This window comes from Cervus elaphus, chromosome 11 (genome assembly GCF_910594005.1).
Source record: "Cervus elaphus chromosome 11, mCerEla1.1, whole genome shotgun sequence".
Lineage (NCBI taxonomy): Eukaryota > Metazoa > Chordata > Mammalia > Artiodactyla > Cervidae > Cervus > Cervus elaphus.
This window is the reverse complement of record NC_057825.1, coordinates 87,129,997-87,153,966: the sequence shown is the minus strand read 5'-3', so window position 1 is coordinate 87,153,966 and position 23,970 is coordinate 87,129,997. Positions and strand designations below refer to the sequence as shown.

Sequence of the window (23,970 nt, the reverse complement as noted above, 5' to 3'; positions counted from 1 at the left end):
CAATTCCCCCTTATTTATTTATAATATTTGTTAGAAGAGTTCTGACCATCAGAGTTTGTTCAGTTTTGACAATCTTTGCATGAAGGCAATGGTAGACAACAAATATAATTGTTAAGACAATCACCAAAATTATAGTTCTAGACCCAATGCTATGAGTAAGGCTTTGAAACCATCCATTTGGGTCTAGCCCAGATAATTGATCAGCTAATTGTTTAGCTAAAGTTCCCATACTAGTGGAAGAGGGCAGATTATTAGAAAAGGTTTCACATATTTCTTTTTTGTAATAACTGTACATTCAGAAAGGCATTATCATATATGTTTTGTAAATGAAACTTGATTTATTTCCAGTTGTAGCCACTATTAGAGAAATGAACAGGAGTAACATGAAATTGAGTAGAATTTCAATCACATTTTAGCATTATCTGTTTTTGTACATCTGTTCATTGATCTCCAACCCATTTGATGGCTGTTCTCAGTTCCTGTATTTCTTTTTGAATATCCTCATCTATTTGAGCCTGAGTGGCCCACATAGTATGAGCATCTTTAGTCCAATTTTGGATGAAATTATATGTTTGAATTGAGGTTTGTAAAGTAACGCTAGTGATGGCAGCAATGGTGCAAATAGTTATTAATCCTATAATGCCAAAAATCAGCCATCCAGTGAATCATTTAGATCGCTAGAGCAATTTAGTAAATAACTGGGAAACAAGTCTAGCCTTGGGACCTTCTTGAACCCTGGACCCTCAGAGAATGGAAGGAGGAACTCAGACTGGGGCTCTGTTACAACCTAGAGGGGTGGGAAGAGGTAGGAGGGGTGTTCAAGACGGAGGGGCATATGTATACCATGACTGATTCATGTTGATGTATGGCAGAAACCAAAGCAATATTGTAAAGCAATTATCCTTCAATTAAACATAAAGAATCACATTGCCAGATGTAGGCCCATATATGTAAATATAATCAACAAAGTTTATCAGCAACCTACATGAATTAAGTGCCTGCTGATTGGTAAAATACTAGGTCATCTGCAGAGCGATAAAGAGTGTGGTAAACATGGGCCCTGCCTCAAGAAACTTAAAATCTAATGGTGAAAGTAAGTGATGAAACATATGGAATACATTACTTTGCCTTCTGTATGTGGATATGATGCAGGCACATGTGTGAGTCTGAGCTCAGGATTGTGCTTACAGAACAAATACTCTCTAGCAGAAGATGTGTGCATCAAGGAAGAAAGATTCAGAGGAAACGTAGGTATCAGATAGGCTGAGAGCAGGGAAGGATCATTAAATTTGCCCAGAAAACCATTGAGAGAGAGAGAGAGAGCCTGATTGCTGGGGTGGGGCGGGGGCAGGGGGAGCACGGTTGCTAAAGAGTAAGTTATTGAAAAAGAAGATATTCAAGCCATGACATTTTTCAATCAGGAGTCATCCAGCTTCTCCTGAAGGGCCAGATAGTGCATGAATGTGTGGTGCTATTTTCCAATAAAACTTTATTAACTATAATAGGCGGTGGTAGGCTGTAGCTTGCTGATTCCTGCGTTAGGCTATCATAGTCCATAGTGCTTTTAAACTCAGAGTGTTATACTTGAATATATAGAAGGAATTCCAAGAAGCTTTATTGTGATTCCCAGATTATAGCCAAATATGTGCCCCTCTTCAGTGCCCAGTGGATACATAGGTACAGATTCTTAGCTCATTGCTCATCTGGTTTTCCCTACTGAAATATTCATCAGTGACCTTTCTACTTGAGCTCAGTCTGAGTCACATGATAAAAATTCTAAATTAATTAGAAATCAGATGCTTTGCGGATCTCCTTTACGTGAATGATTAAAAACTCACTTTTAGGGACTTCCATGTGGTCCAGTGGTTAGGAATCTGGATTCTAATATAGGGAATGTACGTTTGATCCCTGGTTGGGGAACTAAGATCCCACATGCTGCAGGGCAACTGGACCTGTCCACCATAGCTGGAGAGAAGCCTGCATGCACCAACGAAGATCCCATCAGACACAGGCAAATAAATGTTTTTTAAAAACCTCCCTTTTAAAGCACCACTTCTAAGTTTCCTTTTACTCTCTTGCTCACAGATATTGATGAATGCCAGCACCATCATCTCTGCAGTAACGGGCAGTGCAGGAACACAGAGGGCTCCTTCCGCTGCATTTGTGACCACGGTTACAGAGCATCCGCCCTTGGAGACCACTGTGAAGGTGAGAGTTGCTCTTGGTTACAGAATCATAAAATGCCAGAATCAGGATCAGGGAAATCTGAACATCATCCTGGCTTCTGTCCTCAACCCCATACTTTTGACTTCACTGTTGAGGACTTTTGATCCCTGTGAGATATTTTCCCCAAGGTCACACAAATAATGCAAAGAAATGCGAGGATCCAGGTTTTCTTTGCCCTGCTTGGAGCAGTTTTTTAGAAAAGTTATGCCAGCCAAGTGCATAAATAAGCAGTGTAACTTTTCTCAGCTATGGATAGTTTATCCTGAGTATCTCATACTGTAGAGCATCCACTGGGGTGCAGGACCAGTGGTCCCAACAGTCCAAGTAAGCAAAGAGGAGTTAATTTTCTAGATAACTGTAAAATTTTAAAAGCCAGACTTTAATTTTGAGCTTTTCACATAAAATCTTTCTAAAAGATATCCCACTGTGAGTCTTTAGCCACTTTACTACCTGTCTTGGCTCAGAGCCCCTCTGAAGTGGCCGGGGTTGCTGTTGTCACCTGTCACCAGCGTGGTGCTTGTGAATTCTCTGGGTTCACTGTCCACCCAAGTAACGGTGTATTTTCCAGTTTATCTACTGATTTGCTGCTGTTAGATCCTATCAGTTGTGAAACAAGGAATGTGAACACAACAGAGTTTGCCTCATACAGTAAGGTAGAGTATGCATGAGGGCCTGAACCCCACTCTTTATAGAAGAGAATGAGCTTGTTTAGTGACCGGTTTTGTGACACATACTTCAGTGGCCCCAGATACTTTTCAGTTCCATGGGTTGGGAAAGATCAACTGTATTATACAGCATGCTTCTCCTCTGACCAGAGAACTTGACACAGATGGTAACAACTTGTCTGGAGTGTCTGGAGGGCAAGTGGGGGCAGTTTCCGAGGTGTTAAAATGTACATTATTGTTGAATCAGTGAATCATCTGCTAGGATTTTATCCTAAGGTGGTAATGTTCTTTGAAGAGTTAATACAACCAGTGAAAAGTTGTAATCAACGTACCTATTAAAAACATAGGCAGATGATCAAGTGATAAGTCAAAATAGTAATAATCGATTTTCTAAAAACTGTGAATGGGGAACACTACAATATCTGGGTAAATGTTGATAATTCGACATAATGGTATTCCAGGATGGAAGAGGCAGTTGTAGTACCAGGAACCAGTCATGGAAGGGTCTACTCTAGAAGTGGGTAGGTGGCAGGGGACATGCTAAGGCTCTGAAAACCACCACTGACACAGTATGTGTTCTGCCCTAATTCCTGGCCTAGCCGAGAGGATAACCAGGTCATTGACTAAATCTTGGGCAATAGGTCCTTGTTATAGGATATATTCCTCTTATTTTGGCTGTTTTTTAATGTGGAACCATTTCAGCAGGAGTCCAAAATTTTTTATTCTAAAACCATTATGTGAAGAGCCAATTAAAAACTTTTACTCAGCTTACCTGTCATTTATTAGTATATATGTTCCATAAGAAAGCTTCTTGTCAGAAAAAGAAAAATTTGAGAGGTACAAAAAAGAAAAGTAGAAATTGATTAAACAAAAAACTACATAATGGACCAATTTTGTGTAAATCGCAGAAGAAAGAAAAAATTAGAAATCCGAAAGAATTCGAGCAGTATAGAGCAAATTAAAACATGAAAAGGCAGTAGTACATTTGTATCTAGAATAGATTGGATCAAATCATTGAAATGGGTACTTTTTAAAAGAAATTTTAAATCATCACAATCAACCCAAGAAGCAAAACATCCGAAATAACCTATATCCCTACAAGAAATTGGAAAATATATCAAAAGATTATCCTCAAAAGATAGAAAGAAACCTTCTTTTTAACCATATCATCAGACCCTTTACAAATCAGGGCTAATTTCTCTACTGTTCTGGATTACAAATAGGACTGGAGTCCGTTCAATGACTTCAGAGCTCCCTTTGAAACCACAATAGGACTTCAGCCCGCTAATGCCCAACAAGCACTGTTTCCAAGCCTTCCTAGTGGTGCTCGCCTGTAACTAACTGAGCTGTGACGGTTCACGTGCCTCTCGTAGCTGTGAGAGGAAGAGCCGTCTTTCTTGTTGGCGTTTATATTTACATGTGTGATATTCTGCTAACTCTGGCAGGGACTGTGTTCCCTTACACTGTCTTCAGTCCTGCTGGACGGCTCATGGAGTCGGAATCCCGAGTATTGTGCTAATGTCTGTGTGCTGTTTACTCCAGCACGCTCAGCAGCCACTCAGTCTGGGATGCTGTGTGACCTCAGTTGTCCTGGTTATTAGAGGTCTTTGGCATCTCAGTCCTCAAAGGCTTTGCCTCTGACTTGTCCTCCTCCAGGCACAGCCTCTGCTCCTGTGCCTGCCTTTGCCCCTTCTTCAGTGACTCGCTGTGGTTGCTGTATGCTAGTCCTTTGCAAAGCCTGAGAAAAAGATTCATAATCCATCTTCCTTGCAGCCCTTCTCTGTTGGTCATTTCTTTGCAGACCAAGTTGAAACAGGGACGTGCTGGTATTTCTTACCTTCTGACATTTCTTTCCAAGTCAAAGTCGTCCATTTCTTCTTTTATGCATTTATTCAACAATTATTTGGGATTTCCCTGGTAGTTGAGTGGCTAAGACTCCACACGCCCAGTGCTAGGGGCCTGGGTTTGATCCCTGATCAAGAAACTAGATCTTGCTTGCCACAGCTAAAGATCCCACCCTGCAACTAAGACCTGGCACAGAGAAATAAATAAACTAAATTAGTAAATTTTTTAAAACAACAGCAACAACAAAAACAAACAAAAACCGAAATATTTGAGTGACAAGGATGTGCCAGGCACTCTTCTAGGTGCAGGATATACAGCAGTAAACTAAACAAGAAGAAAAGTCTTGCCCTTGTGTAGCTTACATTTCAGTGAGGGAGAAAACAATAAACATGATAAATAAGTAAACTGTACAGTTTGTTAAATAGCAATAAATGTTAAGGGGAAAATTAAAGTAGGGTACATAGAAGTGCTGAGGGAAGGAAGCAGAGTTTTAAACAAGTAGGCAAGCAGAAGCTAATCTGAGATGATGACATTTGATTATGGGGGGAGTGTTCCAAGAAAAACCTTTGTGGAGGTAATTAGGAACTTAGGCGTTTTAAGTTTGTGATGCCTACGATGAATATCCAAATGAAGATATCTGAAAGGCAATTGGACTTATGTGTTTGGAATTCAGCGGTAAGTTCTGGGCCGGGATTCATCAGCATGTAGACAGTGTTTAAAGCCATGAAGTTGGATGGAATCACTATGGTAGTGAATGTAGCTAAGAGAGAAGTGGTCCAAGGACTGTCATTGTCTCTCATTTAGAAGTGAAGAAGTGATAGGAACAAGCAAAGGGGGTTGAGAAAAAGTGGCAAGTGAAGGAGGAAAACCAGAATCCAAGAGACTTGAAAGTATTTCAAAGAGGGAGTGATGAACCTGTGTGAAACATGCTGCTAGGCAAGATGAGGACCAGAAGTTGATGGGCTTTAGCAAAGTGGAGGTCATTGGTGACTGCCAGCAGTCTCAGTGGAGAGGTGACCACGACTGACTGGTGCTTTCTTTAAAGCCCGATAGCCAACTCCTACAAGAAATCTTTTCTTTCCTAGAAGAAGTTGCTCTTTCATATTACATCAGTAGTGGTGCTGGACCATCCCATATTGGGCTCTCTTAATATTCCAGCTACTTTTTTTTTTTTTTTTTTGCTTTCTAAGATAGAGACCTTGCAAAAATATGTAAACTAAACCAGATTCGTATGTAATGAACTGTTTTAAAATCTGTCCAATTGTTTCTGAACTTTTTAAAATGCTTTCTTCACATATATTATTTCTCCTAGACTTTGGAAAGTGAAAGAAAATTATTTTAGGGAGAGGTGAACAAAGCTGATAGATTTCCATTATGCTAGGGCATGCTAGGTAATGGAGTGTTGTTCCTTAAATTCATATCCTTGGTATTCTACTTGCTGTATTTTGATTTGAAATTTTTCACATAATGCTAATGGTCAGAGGTGCTGTTTCTTATTTTGTCTCAGTTTCTTAAAGAGCAAAGAAAGAAAGGTAAATCTAAATGTGGATCTCTTACTCAACACCCATTAGGATGGCTGTGTAGCTATTAGAACAAATATGGAACAGTTGGAACTCTCCTACCTTGCTGGTAGGATTGTAAAATGATGCAACTGCATTAGAAAACTTCAGAAGTTAAATCTACTATGTGGCCCAGCCATTCTACCCCTCAGAATCTACTCAAGGAAAAGCATATGTTAACACAAAGATTTGCATGTGAATAAAAATGTCAGGCACAATAGCTAAACTGTAAGCAATCCAAGTACTCCGCACAGGTGAAGGGCAAACAAATTACAAGACATTCATACAACAGAACACTACTCAGCAATAATGAGGGGAGAGCTATTGATACATGTGAACAAACCTGGGTGACTCAAAAACACTACGCTGACCAGAAGCAGCCACACAGAAAACGGGTACAAGGAAACCTTTGGGGGCATTGGAAATGCTTATACATTTTTTGGTAATGGTTGGTCCAAATCTTTCCTTTAATACATGTTTTATGGCAAAGATCCACCAACTGTAGACTAGAATATTCCCATTTGTCTCAACTACTTCAAAATCATGAACTTAGCAGAGAGTTTGGTCTTAAGAATTATTTTCACAGAATTTATATCTAAGAGCCTTTTCTCAGTTAAATTTGATTTTAGGAATCTTGATATATCTTAACCAGTGAATAAACCAGTTGTTGGTGTATTCAGGCTTTGTAAGAGACACTTAGTCCTCCATGCTATTATCTTTCTTAATTGTGCATATTTCCTCTACTGACTCTTTGATGGCAATTAAAACACCCAAGGCACAAGGTTAACAGGAATGGAGATTAGACAAAAAGGCAAAGGAAAACGTCTCCAGACTTTGTCACTGCAGAATAACATTCTTAGAAAGGTGTTTCATTCGTTCCTTTAAAAAATATTTCATTTGCAGTAATGTAGGAATCCTACAGTGGATCCTAAGAGATACAAATTGATACAGAAATGCCTGTGCCCATGGTTGTGGTGGTGGTCACAAGAATGTGTTTACATTTGTCAGAACTTGAATTGGACTCTTAGATATATCTGTTATATGTAAATTACACTTAAATGAAGTTGGAGAAACACTAAAAATGTGGTAAACTATTTTAATTGTGATAGTCATATCAGCTGTGGTTTACATTTTAGGATCAGTATTCAGAAACACTTTAAAAATGGGTGAACTTCGTAATAATTTCTTTTGATAGAGTGAAATTATAAGGTGCTTCTCTTTTATCTACCCCATGAATGGTACAGAGGGCAGTTAATGACTTGTTTGGATTCTATGAGAAATACTTAATTCCATGTGCCCACATTTTAAACCAGACAGCAAGGAGAATAGGCTGCAACAGTCTTCACATTCACTTCTTCTGGACCTTTTCATGTATTTTAGTTGTTGTTCAGTCTCTAAGTTTTGTCCGACTCTTTGCGACCCTATGACTGCAGCACACCAGGCTACCCTGTCCTTCACCATCTCCCAGAATTTGCTCAAACTCATGTCCATTGAGTCGGTGATGCCATCCAACCATCTCATCCTCTGTTGTTGCCTTCTCCTCTTGCCTTCGGTCTTTCCCAGTATCAGATTATTTTCCAATGAGTCGGTTCTTCACATCAGGTACCAAAGTATTGGAGCTTCAGCATCAGTCCTTCCAATGAATATTCAAGGTTGATTTCCTTTAGGATTGACTGGTTTGATCTCCTTGTAGTCCAAGGGACTCTCAAGTGTCTTCTCCAGCACTTGAAGTCCAGCACACTTTGAAAGCATCAATTCTTGGGTTCTCAGCCTTCTTTATGATCCAACTGTCACATCCATAGCTGACTATGGAAAAGCAATTGTTTTGACCTTTGTCAGCAAAGTGATGTCTCTGCTTTTTAATACACTGTCTAGGTTTATCATATCTTTTCTTCCAAAGAGCAAGAGTCTTTTAATTTTATGGCTGCAGTCACCGTCCGCAGTGATTTTGGAGTCCAAGAAAATAAAGTCTGTCACTGTTTACATTTTTTCCCCTTCTGTTTGCCATGAAGTGTTGGAACCAGATGCTGTGATCTTAGTTTTTTGAATGTTGAGTTTTAAGCCAGCTTTATCACTCTGCCCTTTTACCTTCATAAAAAGGAGCTTTAGTTCCTCTTCACTTTCTCCCATTACGGTGGTATCATCTACATATCTGAGGTTGTTGATATTTCTCCTGGCAATTTTGATTCCAGCTTGTGATTCTCTAGCCTGGCATTTCGCATGATGTACTCTGCATAGAAGTTAAATAAGCATGGTTAGAGTATACAGCCTTGATGTACTCCTTTCCCAGTTTTGAGCCAGTCGGTTGTTCCGTGTCTGGTTCTTACTATTGCTTCTTGATCTGCATACAGGTTTCTCAGGAGGCAGTTAAGGTGGTCTGGTATTCTCATCTGTTTAAGAGTTTTCCACAGTTTGTTGTGATCCACACAGTCAAAGGCTTTAGTGTCGTCAATGAAGCAGAAGTCGATGTTTTTCCAGAATTCTCTTGTTTTTTTGTATGATCCAATGGATGTTGGCAATTTGATGTCTGATTCCTTTGCCTTTTCTAAATTTAGCTTGTTCATTGGAAGGTCTCAGTTCACGAACTGTTGAAGCCCAGTTTGAAGGATTTTGAGCATTACCTTGCTAGCATGTAAAATGAGTGCAGTTGTATTTTAGTAGCAATCTTATTTGCAAGAAATAGCACAACATACCAAATTCTGAGCAAACAAAGAAAGTTTTGTACTTTAGGTTTCCTCAGTGCTAATAATTTGAATCTTACACATACAACAGATTCGAGACTCATGGAGTGTGTTAGGAATAATGAACTTTGATAGGAGTAATTGAGGTTATAAACAACCCTTGTGAAAGATATGCCTCAGGTTCATGCAGTGAGTGGGGTCATTAATTGTCTTACATGCTCACAGTCAAGACTCATTAGTGCTTACATAAACCGTTTTTAGTTGGACATATGTTACAAGCATATACACTTAAAAAAAATCCAGACAGCATTATACCTGTTTGTGATAACTTCTGAGTAAATGACTTCTGATTTTGCTCATTCCCTTGCCTTCCAAAAACTCCTCTTATTACCCCTCTGCCACTGTTCATCCTGCTGTCAAGGCTTCAAGTAAGTTCCTTCTATTACACAAGCTACCTTTAATCTTTACAATATCTCTTCTCTAAATTCATGTGACTCTGGAAGTTGGTACTATTCTTGTGACATATATCTTTGACAATTCTTAAGTTAAATTATTTTGAACTTATAAATCAACTCAATATTTTTGTGTTTACTTTTATAATACAATTTGGGGATTTTTTTTTTTTTGTACAATCATTTTTCTTTGGAGGCAGGGAGCATGCCAGATATTTTAAAATCTTTCCTGTGATGTGTAATACAGGATCTTGTATAGCATCTATTTATACTGTACAAATTTTAAAAGCTAAAATCCTTTCAAAATGTTTCACTTTTAATAACTCTAAAAGGTAAACAGTCATTCATTTAAAATCATGCATTACCAGAGATGTAAAATAATGTTTATGTATGTGAGTCTAGTGTGTAAAGATAAGGAAAATGTTTTTGTTAATACAGTTTGTGTTTTATGTCTTGTAAATTGATTTGTAGATATCAATGAATGCTTGGAGGACAAGAGTGTTTGCCAGGGAGGAGATTGCATTAATACTAAAGGGTCCTATGAATGTACTTGTCCAGATGGATTCCAGCTAAATGACAATAAAGGATGTCAAGGTAAACTTCTTTCTCTGCTTTATAATTTATGTAATTACTCAGTTCTGTGTTGCTTCCTGATAATAGTTCACGGTTTTACCACTGTATATGTAAATGAGCTATGCAAATTTGTATTATAATTTTTTTGAGTCTACATCAAGTGCAGGAAGTTCCTGCTTTGCACTGCACCAAACTAGCTGAAACTCATGCATTTTGGAACTGTGTCCTAGCTTTATGTGCTTCTGTGGTAACTATGATCACCTGTCCTTTGCTGTACTTTCCTTCCATTGGCCAAGCTTGGTATTTGATTCTAAATTACCTTTTCACTTTTACATATCCTCATGGGCCTATTTCAGTTTGTCCCATAACGTGTTTCTGCTTTTTTGTTTTTCCTGATCCCTGTTTTTACCCAGTATCTAGCTTTTCCTCTCCCCCAAAAAGCCTGATTAATAATTTGGTCATAATTACAGAGGACAGAATTTTATATTTTTCCAAAGTGCTATCACATTTGATCTCCCAAACAGCTGTCCTCCTCCCCTTATCTGCTGTTTCACTTTCTGCAGTTTGTTACCCGCAGCCAGCTGTGGTCTGAAAATATATGGAAAATTCCAGAAACAATTCACAAACGTTAAAATTGCTTGCTGTTCTAACTAGTGTATGAACTCCCATGCCATCCCATTCATCCTGCTCCGGATGTGAATCATCCCTTTGTCCAGCACGTCTCATCTGTGAGTCACTTAGTCGCCGTCTCTGCTGTCCTCAGATCCGATGTTGAGGTACTGTAGTGCCTGTGTTCCAACAACTCTTATCTTACCTCATAATGGTTCCAGAGAACACGGGTAGTGAGGCAAACCATTTGGATATACCAAAAAGAAGCCATAAGGGTTTTTTTTTTTTTTTAAATGAAGAAGTGAAAGTTCTTGACTTACTAAGGAAAGAAAAATAAAATCCTGTTCTGAGGTTGCTAAGATCAATGGCAGGAACAAATCTTTTATCTGTGATACTGTGAAGAGGGAAGAAGAAATTCGTTCTGTTTTTGCTTTTTGACTCTCAAACTGCAGAAGCCATGGCCACAGTGCATGCTAAGTCCTTATAAGATGAAAAAGGCATTAAACTTGCACAGTAAGATAATTGGAAAGAGAGAGAAACTGTGTTCACATAACTTTTATTATGGTATACTGTTCTCATTCTATTATTAGATGTTAATCTCTCACTGTGCCTTATTTATCAATTAAAATTTATTATATGTGTATATAAGAAAAAAGTAGTGTATACATCGTTTGGTACTATCCGTAATTTCAAGTATCCAGCTGGGGGTCTTATTCTCTGGGGATAGAGGAAGACTGACTGGACACAAAGTCCTAATAAGAACACAGCACCGATCACAACTCGCTTGTAACTGAATGCCTCTTATGGGCCAGTTACTGTATTACCTCGCTTAATTTGTAGAGAATTGAGGAGGAAGCTTTTATCCATTTTGTGATTGAGTAACGGAAGCTCAGAGAAGTTAATTAGCATGCTCCTCACTAAGAAGTAATTGAACTGAGATTTGAACCCAAGATCTTTCCCCTTCATTTTCTCTACATTGCCATGCCAATTATGGTTACATTTATAGCCAAAGGAAAGAAGACAGATTCAGTGATTTTTTTTCCCCCCCAGCATAATACATAGAGTATGTGGGCATAGATTTCGGAGTTTGTTTTAATGCTGAAAACATAACTTATGACAATGTGAATAACCATGGAACATATTTGAAAAATAATGTGTGGTAGGCATAAAGTTTAAATCTCTCCTAATAATCTGAAGATAGGTCCACAGTCAGGAAGGCATTTTCAATTGAAAGTGTAAGAATCTCTTCCCTCAGGACAATTAATGATGATACACAGACAGCATGGAAATTCTATGTTAATAGTCTCTTTAGGAATGTGGCAGCATGCATTTGAGCTTCAGAATATACTCAGTTTCACATTTTGACTTACACATGCCAAATTGTGAATTTCTGTGGAATCTCGGACCCATGAAAGAAACCCAACTTAAATATAGTCTGACTTTCAGCTGAGTTACTAGCAGCATAGTTTAGAAATGCCTCAATAAGTACAACCCAAATTAAATGCATATGTTTCTCAGGTTCCAGATATTCATGTTGTTCTTTCTTGGTGGTTTCCTGGAAAAAAGTCTGGGAATTCGTCTACAGTTCCTGTCATCAGACTTTTTAGACAATTATTTGTTAATCAGTGACTTCTCTTGAAGCAAAAATGTTTATGCACATGATTCCCTATGCAAAGTTGCGACGTCTGACAGTTTTTAAAAGGTCACACTGAGTCACAGGTAAAATAAGAAGGTGGTCTTAGATAACCTCTAGGGCTCTCCAAGATGGACAGCGACCCTGAACTTGACCCCCGGGCCAGTGGAACTTTATAGCATCTTGTTGGACAGGTGGAGGGCAGCAGATTCCAGGCAGCAGGTTGGAAAGAAAGAATAGTGCTAACTGGTAAAAGAAGGTCAGAGTTCAGGGAAGGTTACAATCTAAGGTATTTTCAGTAGATAGCAAACATAGCCAGAGAATTTACAGAAGAAAGGGAAGGATTTCACAGAGTGGAATCATATTAAGAAATAGTAAAGTAGAAAATGATTCATTGCTCTTTCTTGAAATATTTTAAAATTAGTGACAATTACCAGAATGGGAGAGTTGTTAAGAAAATGAGTAATTCCTGCTTGATTTCTTAGTTAGGTTCAGCAGTAGATAAGCCAACTAGCCTGAAATATTTGGCAGATGGAAAGGTAAAGAGTTCAGGCTTAAAATACAGATAGCTAAATCAGTAATATTGCCAGAATTCCCATTACATGATGAGAGGAATAGACATGAAGAAGAGCCTCAGGAGACCCTGGATACAGGGAAAGGAGTGACCCTCTGGAGGAGAGGAGCTGCCAGCTTGGTGGCTAAGCGTGTTCTCTAGGTCACGTAAAGGCCCCTCATCTATATGTTTTCCATGCTCCCATTCAACTTATAGTTACTTGTCTTCGTTTTTGCCTCCCCTATCATACTGTGAGCTTCACTATGGTATGGGCCCCTGCTACTCAACCATCTTTTAGGAAATCCTCAGTAAAAGTTTTTAATTGAATTTAAGATGGACTTGAAAATTGCTTTTTTATTTTGCATAGGGGTATAGCTGATTAACAAATAATATTGTGATGGTTTCAGATGAATTCTGAAGGGACTCAGCCATCCATATACCTGTATTCATTCTCCCCCAAACTCCCCTCCCATCCAGGCTGCCACATAACATTGAGCAGAGTTCCGTGTGCTATACAGTAGGTCCTTGTTGATTATCCATTTTAAATATTTTAAATGTAACAGTGTGTACATGTCCATCCCAGACTCCCTAACTATCCCTTCTCCGCATCCTTCCCCTGGCAACCATAAGAACATTCTTGAAGTCTGTGAGTCTGTTTCTGTTTGGTAAGTAAGTTCATTTGTATCCTTTCTTTTTAGATTTCACATAAAAGAGATGTCATATGATATTTCTCCTTTTCTGTCTGACTTACTTCACTCTGTGTGACACTCCTGGGTCCACTCATGTTGCTGCAAATGGCATTATTTCATTCTGTTCTAATGGCTGAGTACTATTCCATTGTATGTATGTACCACATTAAAGATGGACTTTTAAGATGATGTGTTGAGGGCCTATTTGTTGTTTAGTCGCTAAGTCATATCTGACTCTTTTGCAACCCCATAGACTGTAGCTGCCAGGCTCCTTTGTCCATGGGATTTCCCAGGCAAGAATACTGGAGTGGGTTGCCATTTCCTTCTCCAGGGGATCTTCCTGACCCAAGGATCAAACCCACACCTCCTGCCTTGGCAGATGGATTCTTGACCACTGAGCCACCAGGGAAGCCCGAGGACCTCTTTAGTAAGAAATGACTTCAGAAAGACAGGAAAATGACCTTAGCAGGGCTGCTGCTTGGATGGTGCCCAGGACGTGTGATACCTTCCCGACTCCAGTTGGCCAAGAGAACTTTAATCAATTGCTGTTCAGTTAGAACAGAATGAACAAAACTGAGAGTTTTTGTGGACAGGTATCCATGATACACTCTTCACTTGCTATACTGGGAGGTGGACTCAGACTTAAAATATGCAGTTCTCTTGAAGAAGCAGTCAGAGTAAGAGGGACACAGAGGGGACAAGCAGCAGTTAAAATGCAGTGCACACAGTCAGCACCATCGTGACCAGATGAGCTGTTCTCCATGATTCCTTACATCGTCCCCTTCAGGTGCTCTTAGCATCCTTAGGACTGCTTTGAAAGAACATTGCATGGACAGCAAACACTTCCTGCGTTATTAGCCTTTAAGTACATCATCACCCTGGCCGGAGGGAGCGTAATCTTTCTTCATTGAGGACAAGCAGAGTATGAGATGGTCAACACAGTAGTCAACACAGCTACAGCATGATTTGTTCATGAGTCTTAGTAATAATCATCACCACTTTTTTGACTCTTGGTGGTATTGAGTACTGCCCTAAGCACCGGATGCTCATCCACTAATTTCATCATCACAAAGCTGTGCAACTATTAAAGGCCACGTTTTTCTTGTGCTTTATTTCTTGTATCCATTTTCAGTGAAATAGATTGGAGTCAATTTCCTTTGTATATTCAGACATTTGAGAAGTGCTATTTTTGAGTCAGACACCGTTAGACATGTCCAGCCTTGCCCTTAAGTTCACTTCCCAGGGATGGATAGGCACGGACTTGAGAAGACATACAGGCCACAAGAGAGCTGTGTGCGTTGTGGTAAAATAAGGTAAAGGAGAACACAGTATTCACACTGAAGAAGATTTCACAAAAGACTTAATTCATTAGATACCCTCAAGCTTCCTATATATATATATATTTTAAAGGGTACCCTTGATTTGAACCTATGAACTTGCTTTTTTTCGGATAAAAATGGTGAACATTGGCTATTTCCTATGATTTAACCCAAGTAATCTCTCTCTCCTGACAGTCCAGGTTGTCTTGTGGTCTGGTGTGTATACAAACTGTGAAGTGTGCCACCAGATACACGTCTGGCCATTTTGTAATAGATTTTGCTTCCTGTCTTATCTGATATCATCTGAAAGCAAAACAGATTTTTTTTTCAAGTATGTGGAACTCTTCTTGATTCCAGATATTAATGAATGTGAACAACCCGGACTCTGTGGTCCTCATGGAGAATGTCTAAACACAGACAGTTCTTTTCACTGCGTCTGCGAACAGGGTTTCTCAATTTCTGCAGATGGACGAACGTGTGAAGGTAAGAAGAACAATAAGACCTCATGTAATTATTGCACGATAAAGCAGAGAGGGGATGCCTTTGTATTTTAATCGGCACAGGCTCTGAGACACTGACAGGCAGTCACGGTTTAAGGCCTTGGAACACATATGCACCAAGGGGACTCCTCCCTGAAATGCAGCTCAAGGTGGCTAGGATTTACAGACAGGATAAACTGCTATTATAACAGTGAAAATACTCACAGGTGATTCCATGACTGGTACTGAATTAATGAGTCAAAATGTGTGGGAGGTGATGATTTTAGGTGCATGTGGGAGACAGGAAAATGAAGCAACATCCCTAACATAACCCAAGACTCTGTTGATTTTGATTATGTTTCATATAGATCATCTGTATTATTCTGTATGTAAACATGCCTTGCTTGATTTTTCTCTGTACCATTGTCAGCAGAAATTTTCCACAGTTATTCCTCTAAGATTCTTTGCTCTGAACCAGTATATTTTCCTACCTTTCAGTATTTATTATATCCTAGGAGCACATTAAGTTGTTAAGACATTAAGATAACACGTTGGCTTCCTATTGGCAACCTCTTTATGTTTGCAGGGCTGTAGCACTGGTTTTATACACAAGATTTATATTCTTGATGACTTATGATAGTTTGATAAATTGAAGAATAATTCGTCTGAGCCTTTATAAAAGTAAACTGAGAAGAATCCTGTAATCATAATTTTTCACCCATCCCTTTGAGAATCTAGGTTTCAAAACCCAGCTCTGTTTTAAAGAAGTATGAAGGTTCTGTTCTGGGCCTGTGTTAAGACTTAGTGTCTTTGCTTTACAAAGAAGTGGAGCAGGAAGTGTGTTCTCTCCTTACTCACTCCACAGTGGAATCGAGCCGAGGACCGGCAACCAGGTTCATCTGAAACTAATTATTTTATTGAGAAGAATAAACTGATCTTATAAAAAGCAGGAGATTGTTGAAATTGCTCTCCTGCTGAGTAGACAAAACATGAATGCCAGATTTGGCTTCAAGTGAAAGAGAGATCGTGCAGGGTAGGGTTTAAAGATTATGAGGGGTTTGGAAGTGATCAAAAGTGGGGAAATGGAGAAAAACATCATAAAGAAGATGCCCATGAGAGGTTTGCTCCATGTTTCAGTGGTTTGAGCTTTAATTAATTTTATATTTAGAGCTCTAAGACCACAGCTCATAAGAAAGAGTATGAATGAAGGCCTTCTTGGGGGATCACAGAATTCCCTGGTAGAGAGGATAGGGTGCTAGCCGACTTGAGTGACTGAAAAAATGAAGTTTTCAGAATGCTCATTTCCCTGCCTTCTAGAAGGGTGCAGGTTTGCTTCTTCAGCTAGTTCTAAAACATGGCTAGTAAGGTCTTCCTTAACTGAGAAATGGTCCAAGTTACAGATACCAGTAGCTGTGCTATGCAAAAAACTGTATTTAAAAAAATGTATAAGTCATCTCAAGTGCTTACCAGTCAAAGCCATACACCAGTATAAACATACTCAGTTTGTTTTTTCTTTTGTACTTTGTACTTTTTCTTTAAATCTGTGTCTTTTAAAATCTTTATTTCTGCAACTCAAGAGTTATATAATCACTGTAACTTCGTTGCAGTTCTAATTTGTTTAGGCATTTACTTGGCGGGGATTTGAATTTTAAACTGTGTTTTTAGGAAACTCCTAGGGCTTTGTAAATTCCTGTAATTTAGTATACGGTCTTTGACCCTTGTTCCATATTTTTTACTCCAGAATCTGGACAATTTTTACAAAAGTAACAAAGCAGATACTTTAGACTGTTGTGCTGATACCTGGCAGTTTAACTAGAAAGCCCCCTCGTTATTAGGCTCGTTAATCTCTTTCTTGAATAAGCTTTGCAAGATTTTCATTTTTTACCGTCTTAATCCAGTAGATTAAACTGGCTCAAGTTTTCTTTCGTTGGACTTAGTTTGAAACTTGTGACAGTAGCAATATGTCTTGATTCTACCCCTGGCCGTGGTGTAGGACGAAGCCAGTCCGTGTGATTGGGATTTATCTATGGAGCTGATGTGTATTGGATTTGAACTAACACCAAGAAGTGGCTGGCACTCTTGCTTCGTGCCCATCCATCAGCTTACCTCCTAACTTCTCATTAAAGCAGCTGAAGCCACATGGACACGCGGGCTGGCATACCTTGCTTCAAGCAGGGCTGAAGGAATCCTGCCCAGCTGAGGGGAGGAAGGCCCTTCCCTAATCCCCCATGACTTGGAGAGTTGTCTGCATCTGCTCACAGATACTGAACTACAGTGCAGAGGCATTCTGTCACTCTCAACTGTCTCAGGTATCAAGGAGCAGGATCGAGTCTTTGAAAATAAAAACAGCACCACTGGCTCCATCCTTTCTCTTACGGTGCTCTGGGAGCACGTTATGTGGGAGAGGGTGGAGAAGCATCTTGCTTTTCCCCCATGAGATAAAGAACAGGTGTCAGTTGAACTTGGAATAGGAAGTAAGTGGCGGGTGTGCAACTATTTGTTTATTCATTTACTCAGAGCTCCTATCCATGCTAGGCACTGTTAGTGTTCTGAGGGCAAATACACCCTGTTCTTGTCCACGTGGAACCTACATTCCAGGAAGAGATTTGGGGATAAATAAGTACATAGTACATACTGAAATTATGTTTGTGTATTTAAATAATATAGCATGGTTATATTTTAAGGATATAAAAAAGTACAGGGTACAGTATGTCATATATAATCGATAACTCACAGAGTTTTTTTTTTTCCAAGTCCTACATGTGGATGTCAGGAAAGTACAGGGAAGCAAGGCCCTTTTGATTTACTTCCACTTCTGTAATTCTTTCTTTTCTTCTCGTAACTGTGGTTCTTCTCCTCCTGCCACCCCCCTTTACGCCCTCTAGCCAGAGATTGTGTAGGAAAGCAAAGGAGACTTTTGACTTCTTTCATTCAGCTCACTGTTTTATATCTTAAATTGGCTTATCCATTTGTTTTAAGAAGTCCCAATTCTTTGGTTCCTTTATTTCCCCCCACTTTTTAAATTACAGAATTCAAAGTTGCTTGATAATGATATATCAGTGTGGGTTCATAGGAAAAATATGTATCCTCCCATATGTAAGCTGACTCAGAGTTTCGTTTCTTCTTTGGCAGCAGGATGTGAGTGAGTGGGAAGAAGACTGGGGAAGCTTAGGACATTCAGAATCCTCAGTGGCACCATGTCCGTGCCCTGGCCCCCGTGGAGAGATGCCTCCTGGCCTCTGACTTGGCATCACTGTCTTCACGTGCCTCTGGGAGGGCTGCTCTTGGCCAGGAATGGCTGTGCTCTCCTAGTTGGCTGTCCATGTCGATGGAGACCTTGTATGACAAAGATGAAACTGGGGACATCGGCATCTCTAGACTCCACTGTGGTTTCCAGTCTGTTCACATAACACACTCGCCACACTGGTCTAGCAGGAACCTCAGAGGAGCCTAGTGGCACAGAGGGAGCATCCGTGACTTATGGAGCCTGGTTGGTCATGACGAATTAGGCCTCTAAACTATGACCAAAATCACTCCGTAAAATCATGTCTTTTAGAAAGCATCCTCGTTCATTCATCCATTTGAAAAATATTTATTGCATGTCTACTATATACTGGCCACTCCTAGGAACTGAGGTGATGTCTCTGAACAAAGAATATTTCCACTTTCTTGGAGACAGTAAACTAATGTCAGCTATATAATATGCTATAAAGTGGTAAACCGCATGAAAGAGAGCAGAGTAATGGGAACCTGAAGGCTAGAGCAAAGAACGGAAGTTACAAACTAGGGTAGTCACACCTGGCCATTCTGCCTCTATAATGTAGATTAATGAAAGTAATGCTACAATTGTGTCTGAGTAACAGATGAAGCCATGTTACGTGCTTTTCTTTTGCAAACTGGTCATCGACTGGCTAAGTGATAATAGCCTGTCAATGAAAAGACAGGAGGACGTAAGATTGTCTGCTGAAGGCCAGTTGCCAACATGTGAGTTCTGTTGTCCAGACGGGATTAAAAAATCAGAGTACAATACCAAGAACAAGCCCAATGTGAATTATGGGCTTTGCTTGATAATGTTGTGTCAGTGTAGGTTCATCAGTCATAGCAAATGTACCACGCCGGTGGGGGTGGTTGACAGTGGGAGAAGGTAGGGGAGGGGATGGTTTTGGGAAAACAAGGGGAATAAGGAAACTTCCTATGAAATTTTATTGTGAATCTAAAACTGCTCTTTAAAGTCTGCTTTTAAAAATCAGACATGCCTGAAATTAACCTGAAAAAAAATTAATTTTTTTTCATAAAAAAAAAAAAAACCCTTTAAGTTCAATTCGGTATTTGACTGCTATCTTTTTTCCCCTGAATGTTGTTGTTTGTTTCTTACTTTTCAAAAAAGCACCCCAGATGGAGTATGTGATCAGGAACTTATGCTCTCACATTCAAAGCAACTCTCATATTGATTTAAAAATTGAGAACTGTAGGATTGGAAGGGGACTTTTGGAACATTGAACTTAACTCTGAAACCCAAAGCACTCAAAGAATCAAGTCCTATTGTCTGCTATAAAGTCTCTAATCCTGTAACCTGTTTAGATATCTACCCATAAACTGCTTCTTGATAACTCATTCGTTTGGGTGGGAAAACACAACAAATGCAAGTGATAAGGATGGCTGGCTTCATGAAGTTAACTGAGAACAGTGGTATCAAAAAGATGAAGAGAAGTTGGGTCCAAACTCTTAGATCAATTTTGTGTGTGTTGGGAACCAGAAAATACACTAAGGACAACCTTTGCCAAATCAAAGAAAGAAAAACGAACTGGGAGTGAGTGTGGTTTTGTTTTCAGACTTTGAGGTACATTTTCCACGAGCAGTGTAGAAAGAAAGTATAAAATCATGTTGACAGCACTCCAAGGCAGTTGGTGGTTTTGTGGCATGGAGATAGAACTTTATGTCTATCACCAAAGAGAAAATATTTTTGAAAATGACTTAGCCAAGTAGGACATTGAAGTACCCTGACACAATAATATATTACATCTGGCTACTTGGCCCAAAGATTTTTAGGTTTTTTAGTACTTTTAGGCTTGGAAAGTGAAAAAAAAAAAAAATCTAGTAAGAGAATACAACCAGAGTATTTCTTTTCTAAAGAGAGGGAATTTAGCTTAACAACAGGATCCTTTCCCTCCCTTGTGTGAAAAAGGATCAGACAGCATTCCAGGTAAGGAAAGGAAGTGGCCTCTTGCTATAAAGGCTACTGTTCTTCACACTCACTCCTCCTGTGAATGTACTTCTGCAGAAGTGAATGAAATGGATGTTTAAATCGTTAGGGAGAGAGCTGAGGAAATCTTGCTGGAATAAGCTGCTTTTGGACCTGGAATACATATTTTCCATGTGTTGCATGATTGTCCTCCATATATCAACATTTTTATAAAGAAATTCACAATGGTGGCAGAAAAATTCGAGAACTCTTCCTAAGCCTTTCATTGCTACTGACCTTTCATACTCCAGAGCTATGGAAAATCATTTGTTCATAGAAGAAGTAAACACTTTTCCTTTCAGCCAAGAAATAGACATGAAGCTTCCAGAAAGGGCAGTCTGTGAACAGGCAGGCTGCCCCTCACACCTTCTGCTGTGACCCCTTGAAGCTCATGTCTGGGCACCGAGAGCTTCTTGCATCTATTTTGATGAATCTCTGGATGTCATCAGTAACCCAAGTTCTCAGTATATCATGGAGGGTTGTTGTCAATGATATTTTTGTACTTTAGCCCTAAATTGTAATGCTGTTGAGTCCAGAATCAGTTACTTTGTAGGCATCTAACAGGAAGTATGATGTGGTTGTCTTGGGCACCCAGTATGAGTAGACTGGAGAAACTTCACATATCTGATTTCATGACTTTATTAAAACAAAAGCAGTAATAGTAATAGTCAGAATTCACTGAGTTCTTGTTAGGAGCCAGGCATGTATGCTAACTATATTGTACCTATTTTCTCTTTTAATTTTCACAACAAACATATAGGTAGGTTAAATATTAATTGGTTTGCTTTGGCTGCAATGAGCATCTTAAAATAAGGAAATTATTATACTAACAAGAAGTATATTGATTGTTACCTCTCATCTACTATAGGTCTTTGTTTAATGTCACTTTCTCAATAAGTCCTTTTTTTTCATTTTTTGAAGTATAGTTGATTTACTGTATAGCAATAATTAATACATTATTGCATTTTATTCAATATCAATATTGAATATTATTCATATTCAATATCCTGTGATAAACCCTATTCTTTCCCATTATGGTTTATCACAGGATATTGAATATAGTTCCTTGTGCTGTACACAGGACCTTGTTGTTCATCCGTTCTATATATACCAGTTTGTATCTGCTAATCCCACACTCCCAATCCATCCCTCTTTCACCCTCTCCCTTGGCAACCAGCAATCTATTCTCTATGTCCCTGATTAGGCCCATTTGTGTCATGTTTTTGATTCCACATGTACGTGATATCATATGGTATTTAACTTTCTCTTTCTGACTTAGACTTAGTGTGATGATCTCTTCTGTCCATGTTGCTGCAAATGGCATTATTTAGTTCTTTTTTATGGTCAAGTAGTATTTTATTGTATATATGTATCACATCCTCTCTCTCTATTCATCTGTCAGTGAACCTTTCTCTAACCATCCTTTTCTTACCTTCACCCACTCCCCACATTCCTGTTTTCTCTCTCTTTTTTAAACTACCTATTCTACTTCTTTGTCTTGTTTATTGTCCAATCTTCCTGCTAGACACTAAGGCTCATAAGACGTGGATCTTTGTCTGTTTTGTTCACAATTTTGTGCCTCTGAGAATGTTAGGTAGGGCCAGTAAATATTGGGATGGCCAAAAGAGTCATTTGGTTAGTGAATGCGTTCAATAAAGTTCTTAGTGAAAATGAAAAGTATCTCTTATTTTTACTTAAAATCAAAGGAACTTTTTGGCCAACCCAGTACTTTGTGAATGAATGAAGGGACTTAGTGCAAAGCCTTCCCTATTTTTTGAAGATCTGGTTCCCTAAAGCACACCCTGCTTAGTAACTGGGTACAGCCGTGGCTAAAAAGTCGGGCTGTGGAATCTGAATACATGGGCTTGTGCTCCAGCACTTTCAATCTGTGTGGACTTGACTCACGTGAGTCATAGACCTCAGTTCTGCATTGCATAATAAGCATAAAATACAGCACCTACATATTTTGGTAGGAGTTTTTGGAAGAATTAAGTATGTCAATGGGTGTTGGCAAGTATTAACACACACTTGGAATGGAGTTTGGTCCCTAGAATATGCTCGATGGATGTGAATTATTGTTAGTATTTTAGCACTTCTTATACTGACACCCTCGTTATTGCCATGTGTTTCCCTTCATATGTGGGTACCTAAAAGGAAGGGGGCATTTAAAACCTATTTATTTTTATTTGATCTGTGCTCAGAAAATATGCAACACACAATTGTATATTTGTGAATTAAATAGTCTGGCAATTCAAAGTCCAAGTCTGGATATAAATTAATTACTACTATATTTTTTTCTACATTTAAATCCCAATTTATTAAAGTCACGTAGTTTGGTTCAGTAACTCATTTATACATAATTTGCTTTAATTCCTCACCCTTTGTTTTCTCTAAACATTCCATATGACTGACTTTCCCTGTTTACTCCCCAAGTATTTCAAGTTTTTAAGCGTTTGATGTGTCAGTTACCAATAAACTGATCGTCCATGCTAACACTTATTTGCATTTAAGTATCAGCATTGTTATTTCTAGAGGTACTATTTTCTATGGTTTCAAAACTCATCTTTCTTGGCATCCTATATGAATATAGAAAGAAAAATTATAATAGTAAAAAAATGGGAATTTTTTTGGCTGCTCTTACATTGCCTCTGGGGCCTAAGTGTCAGAAAGATGAATCTGGGGTTTGATGTGTTTGGCCTGTGGTTAGGGTTTTCTCCCAGTCTCACTGGCAGCACCTCTTGGTGTAAGAAATACTATATCAAAAGAGAAAATGCACAGCATGGCTCTGAAGTTAGAATAAGATATTATATGTATTTTTAGAACAGCTCAGGTGTAAAAATGTAAAATCATTAAATGAATGCAAAGATAATCCAAATGGTTATAAATAAATATGTTAAAACAAAATTGCTGTCATTTAAAAAACTTGAACCATGTGAAAACGCAAGATACGTATTTCACACATAGTATCTTTTTCACGTAGTTGTGGTAGAAGAAATACACAATTAAAATTTGGGGAATTTTTTTCTGAATGGCCTTGGATTTATTTGGAGAATTTATTTAAATACCCCACTTATGTGATATTCTGTTACATGACAGTAAATTAGAATTATTGTTTACCTTTGGGAGTAGAAAAAGTTTGTTTTTTTTTAAAGCTTTCTTCTAATTTCTTCTCTATAAATTTTTAGAAATTGTGTGTGTGTGTGTGAAATTCAAATACTTTTTAAATTTCTGTTTTTATATAACATTCTGTCAGTCTATCATAGGAAGAAATAAGAAGAAAATGACTTTTTAAGTTCAGAAATCACTTTGCTTCTCTTTCTCTGGAAAGAAACATGGATGATTTATTGCATTTATAGCTTTTGCTTTTCTGAAAAGAGAAAGTGCTTGGTGTCTGATTAAAAATATACTACTCTTCAACTCAGAATTTTTCCTTAAATGTCACAGA

General features: G+C 38.7%; 1 protein-coding gene across 14 annotated transcripts in view; it reads left to right on the top strand.

Annotated features, from left to right (window-relative positions):
• The window catches only part of LTBP1 (latent transforming growth factor beta binding protein 1), a 442,953-nt gene that overhangs the window by 336,619 nt on the left and 82,364 nt on the right, over positions 1–23,970 (top strand). For all 14 annotated transcript variants that reach the window (XM_043918271.1, XM_043918275.1, XM_043918274.1 and 11 more), the window contains 3 exons: positions 2,086–2,208; positions 9,900–10,022; positions 15,162–15,287. In XM_043918271.1, coding sequence (XP_043774206.1) covers positions 2,086–2,208; positions 9,900–10,022; positions 15,162–15,287 — 372 coding nt within the window. The remainder of the gene's footprint in view (positions 1–2,085; positions 2,209–9,899; positions 10,023–15,161; positions 15,288–23,970) is intronic.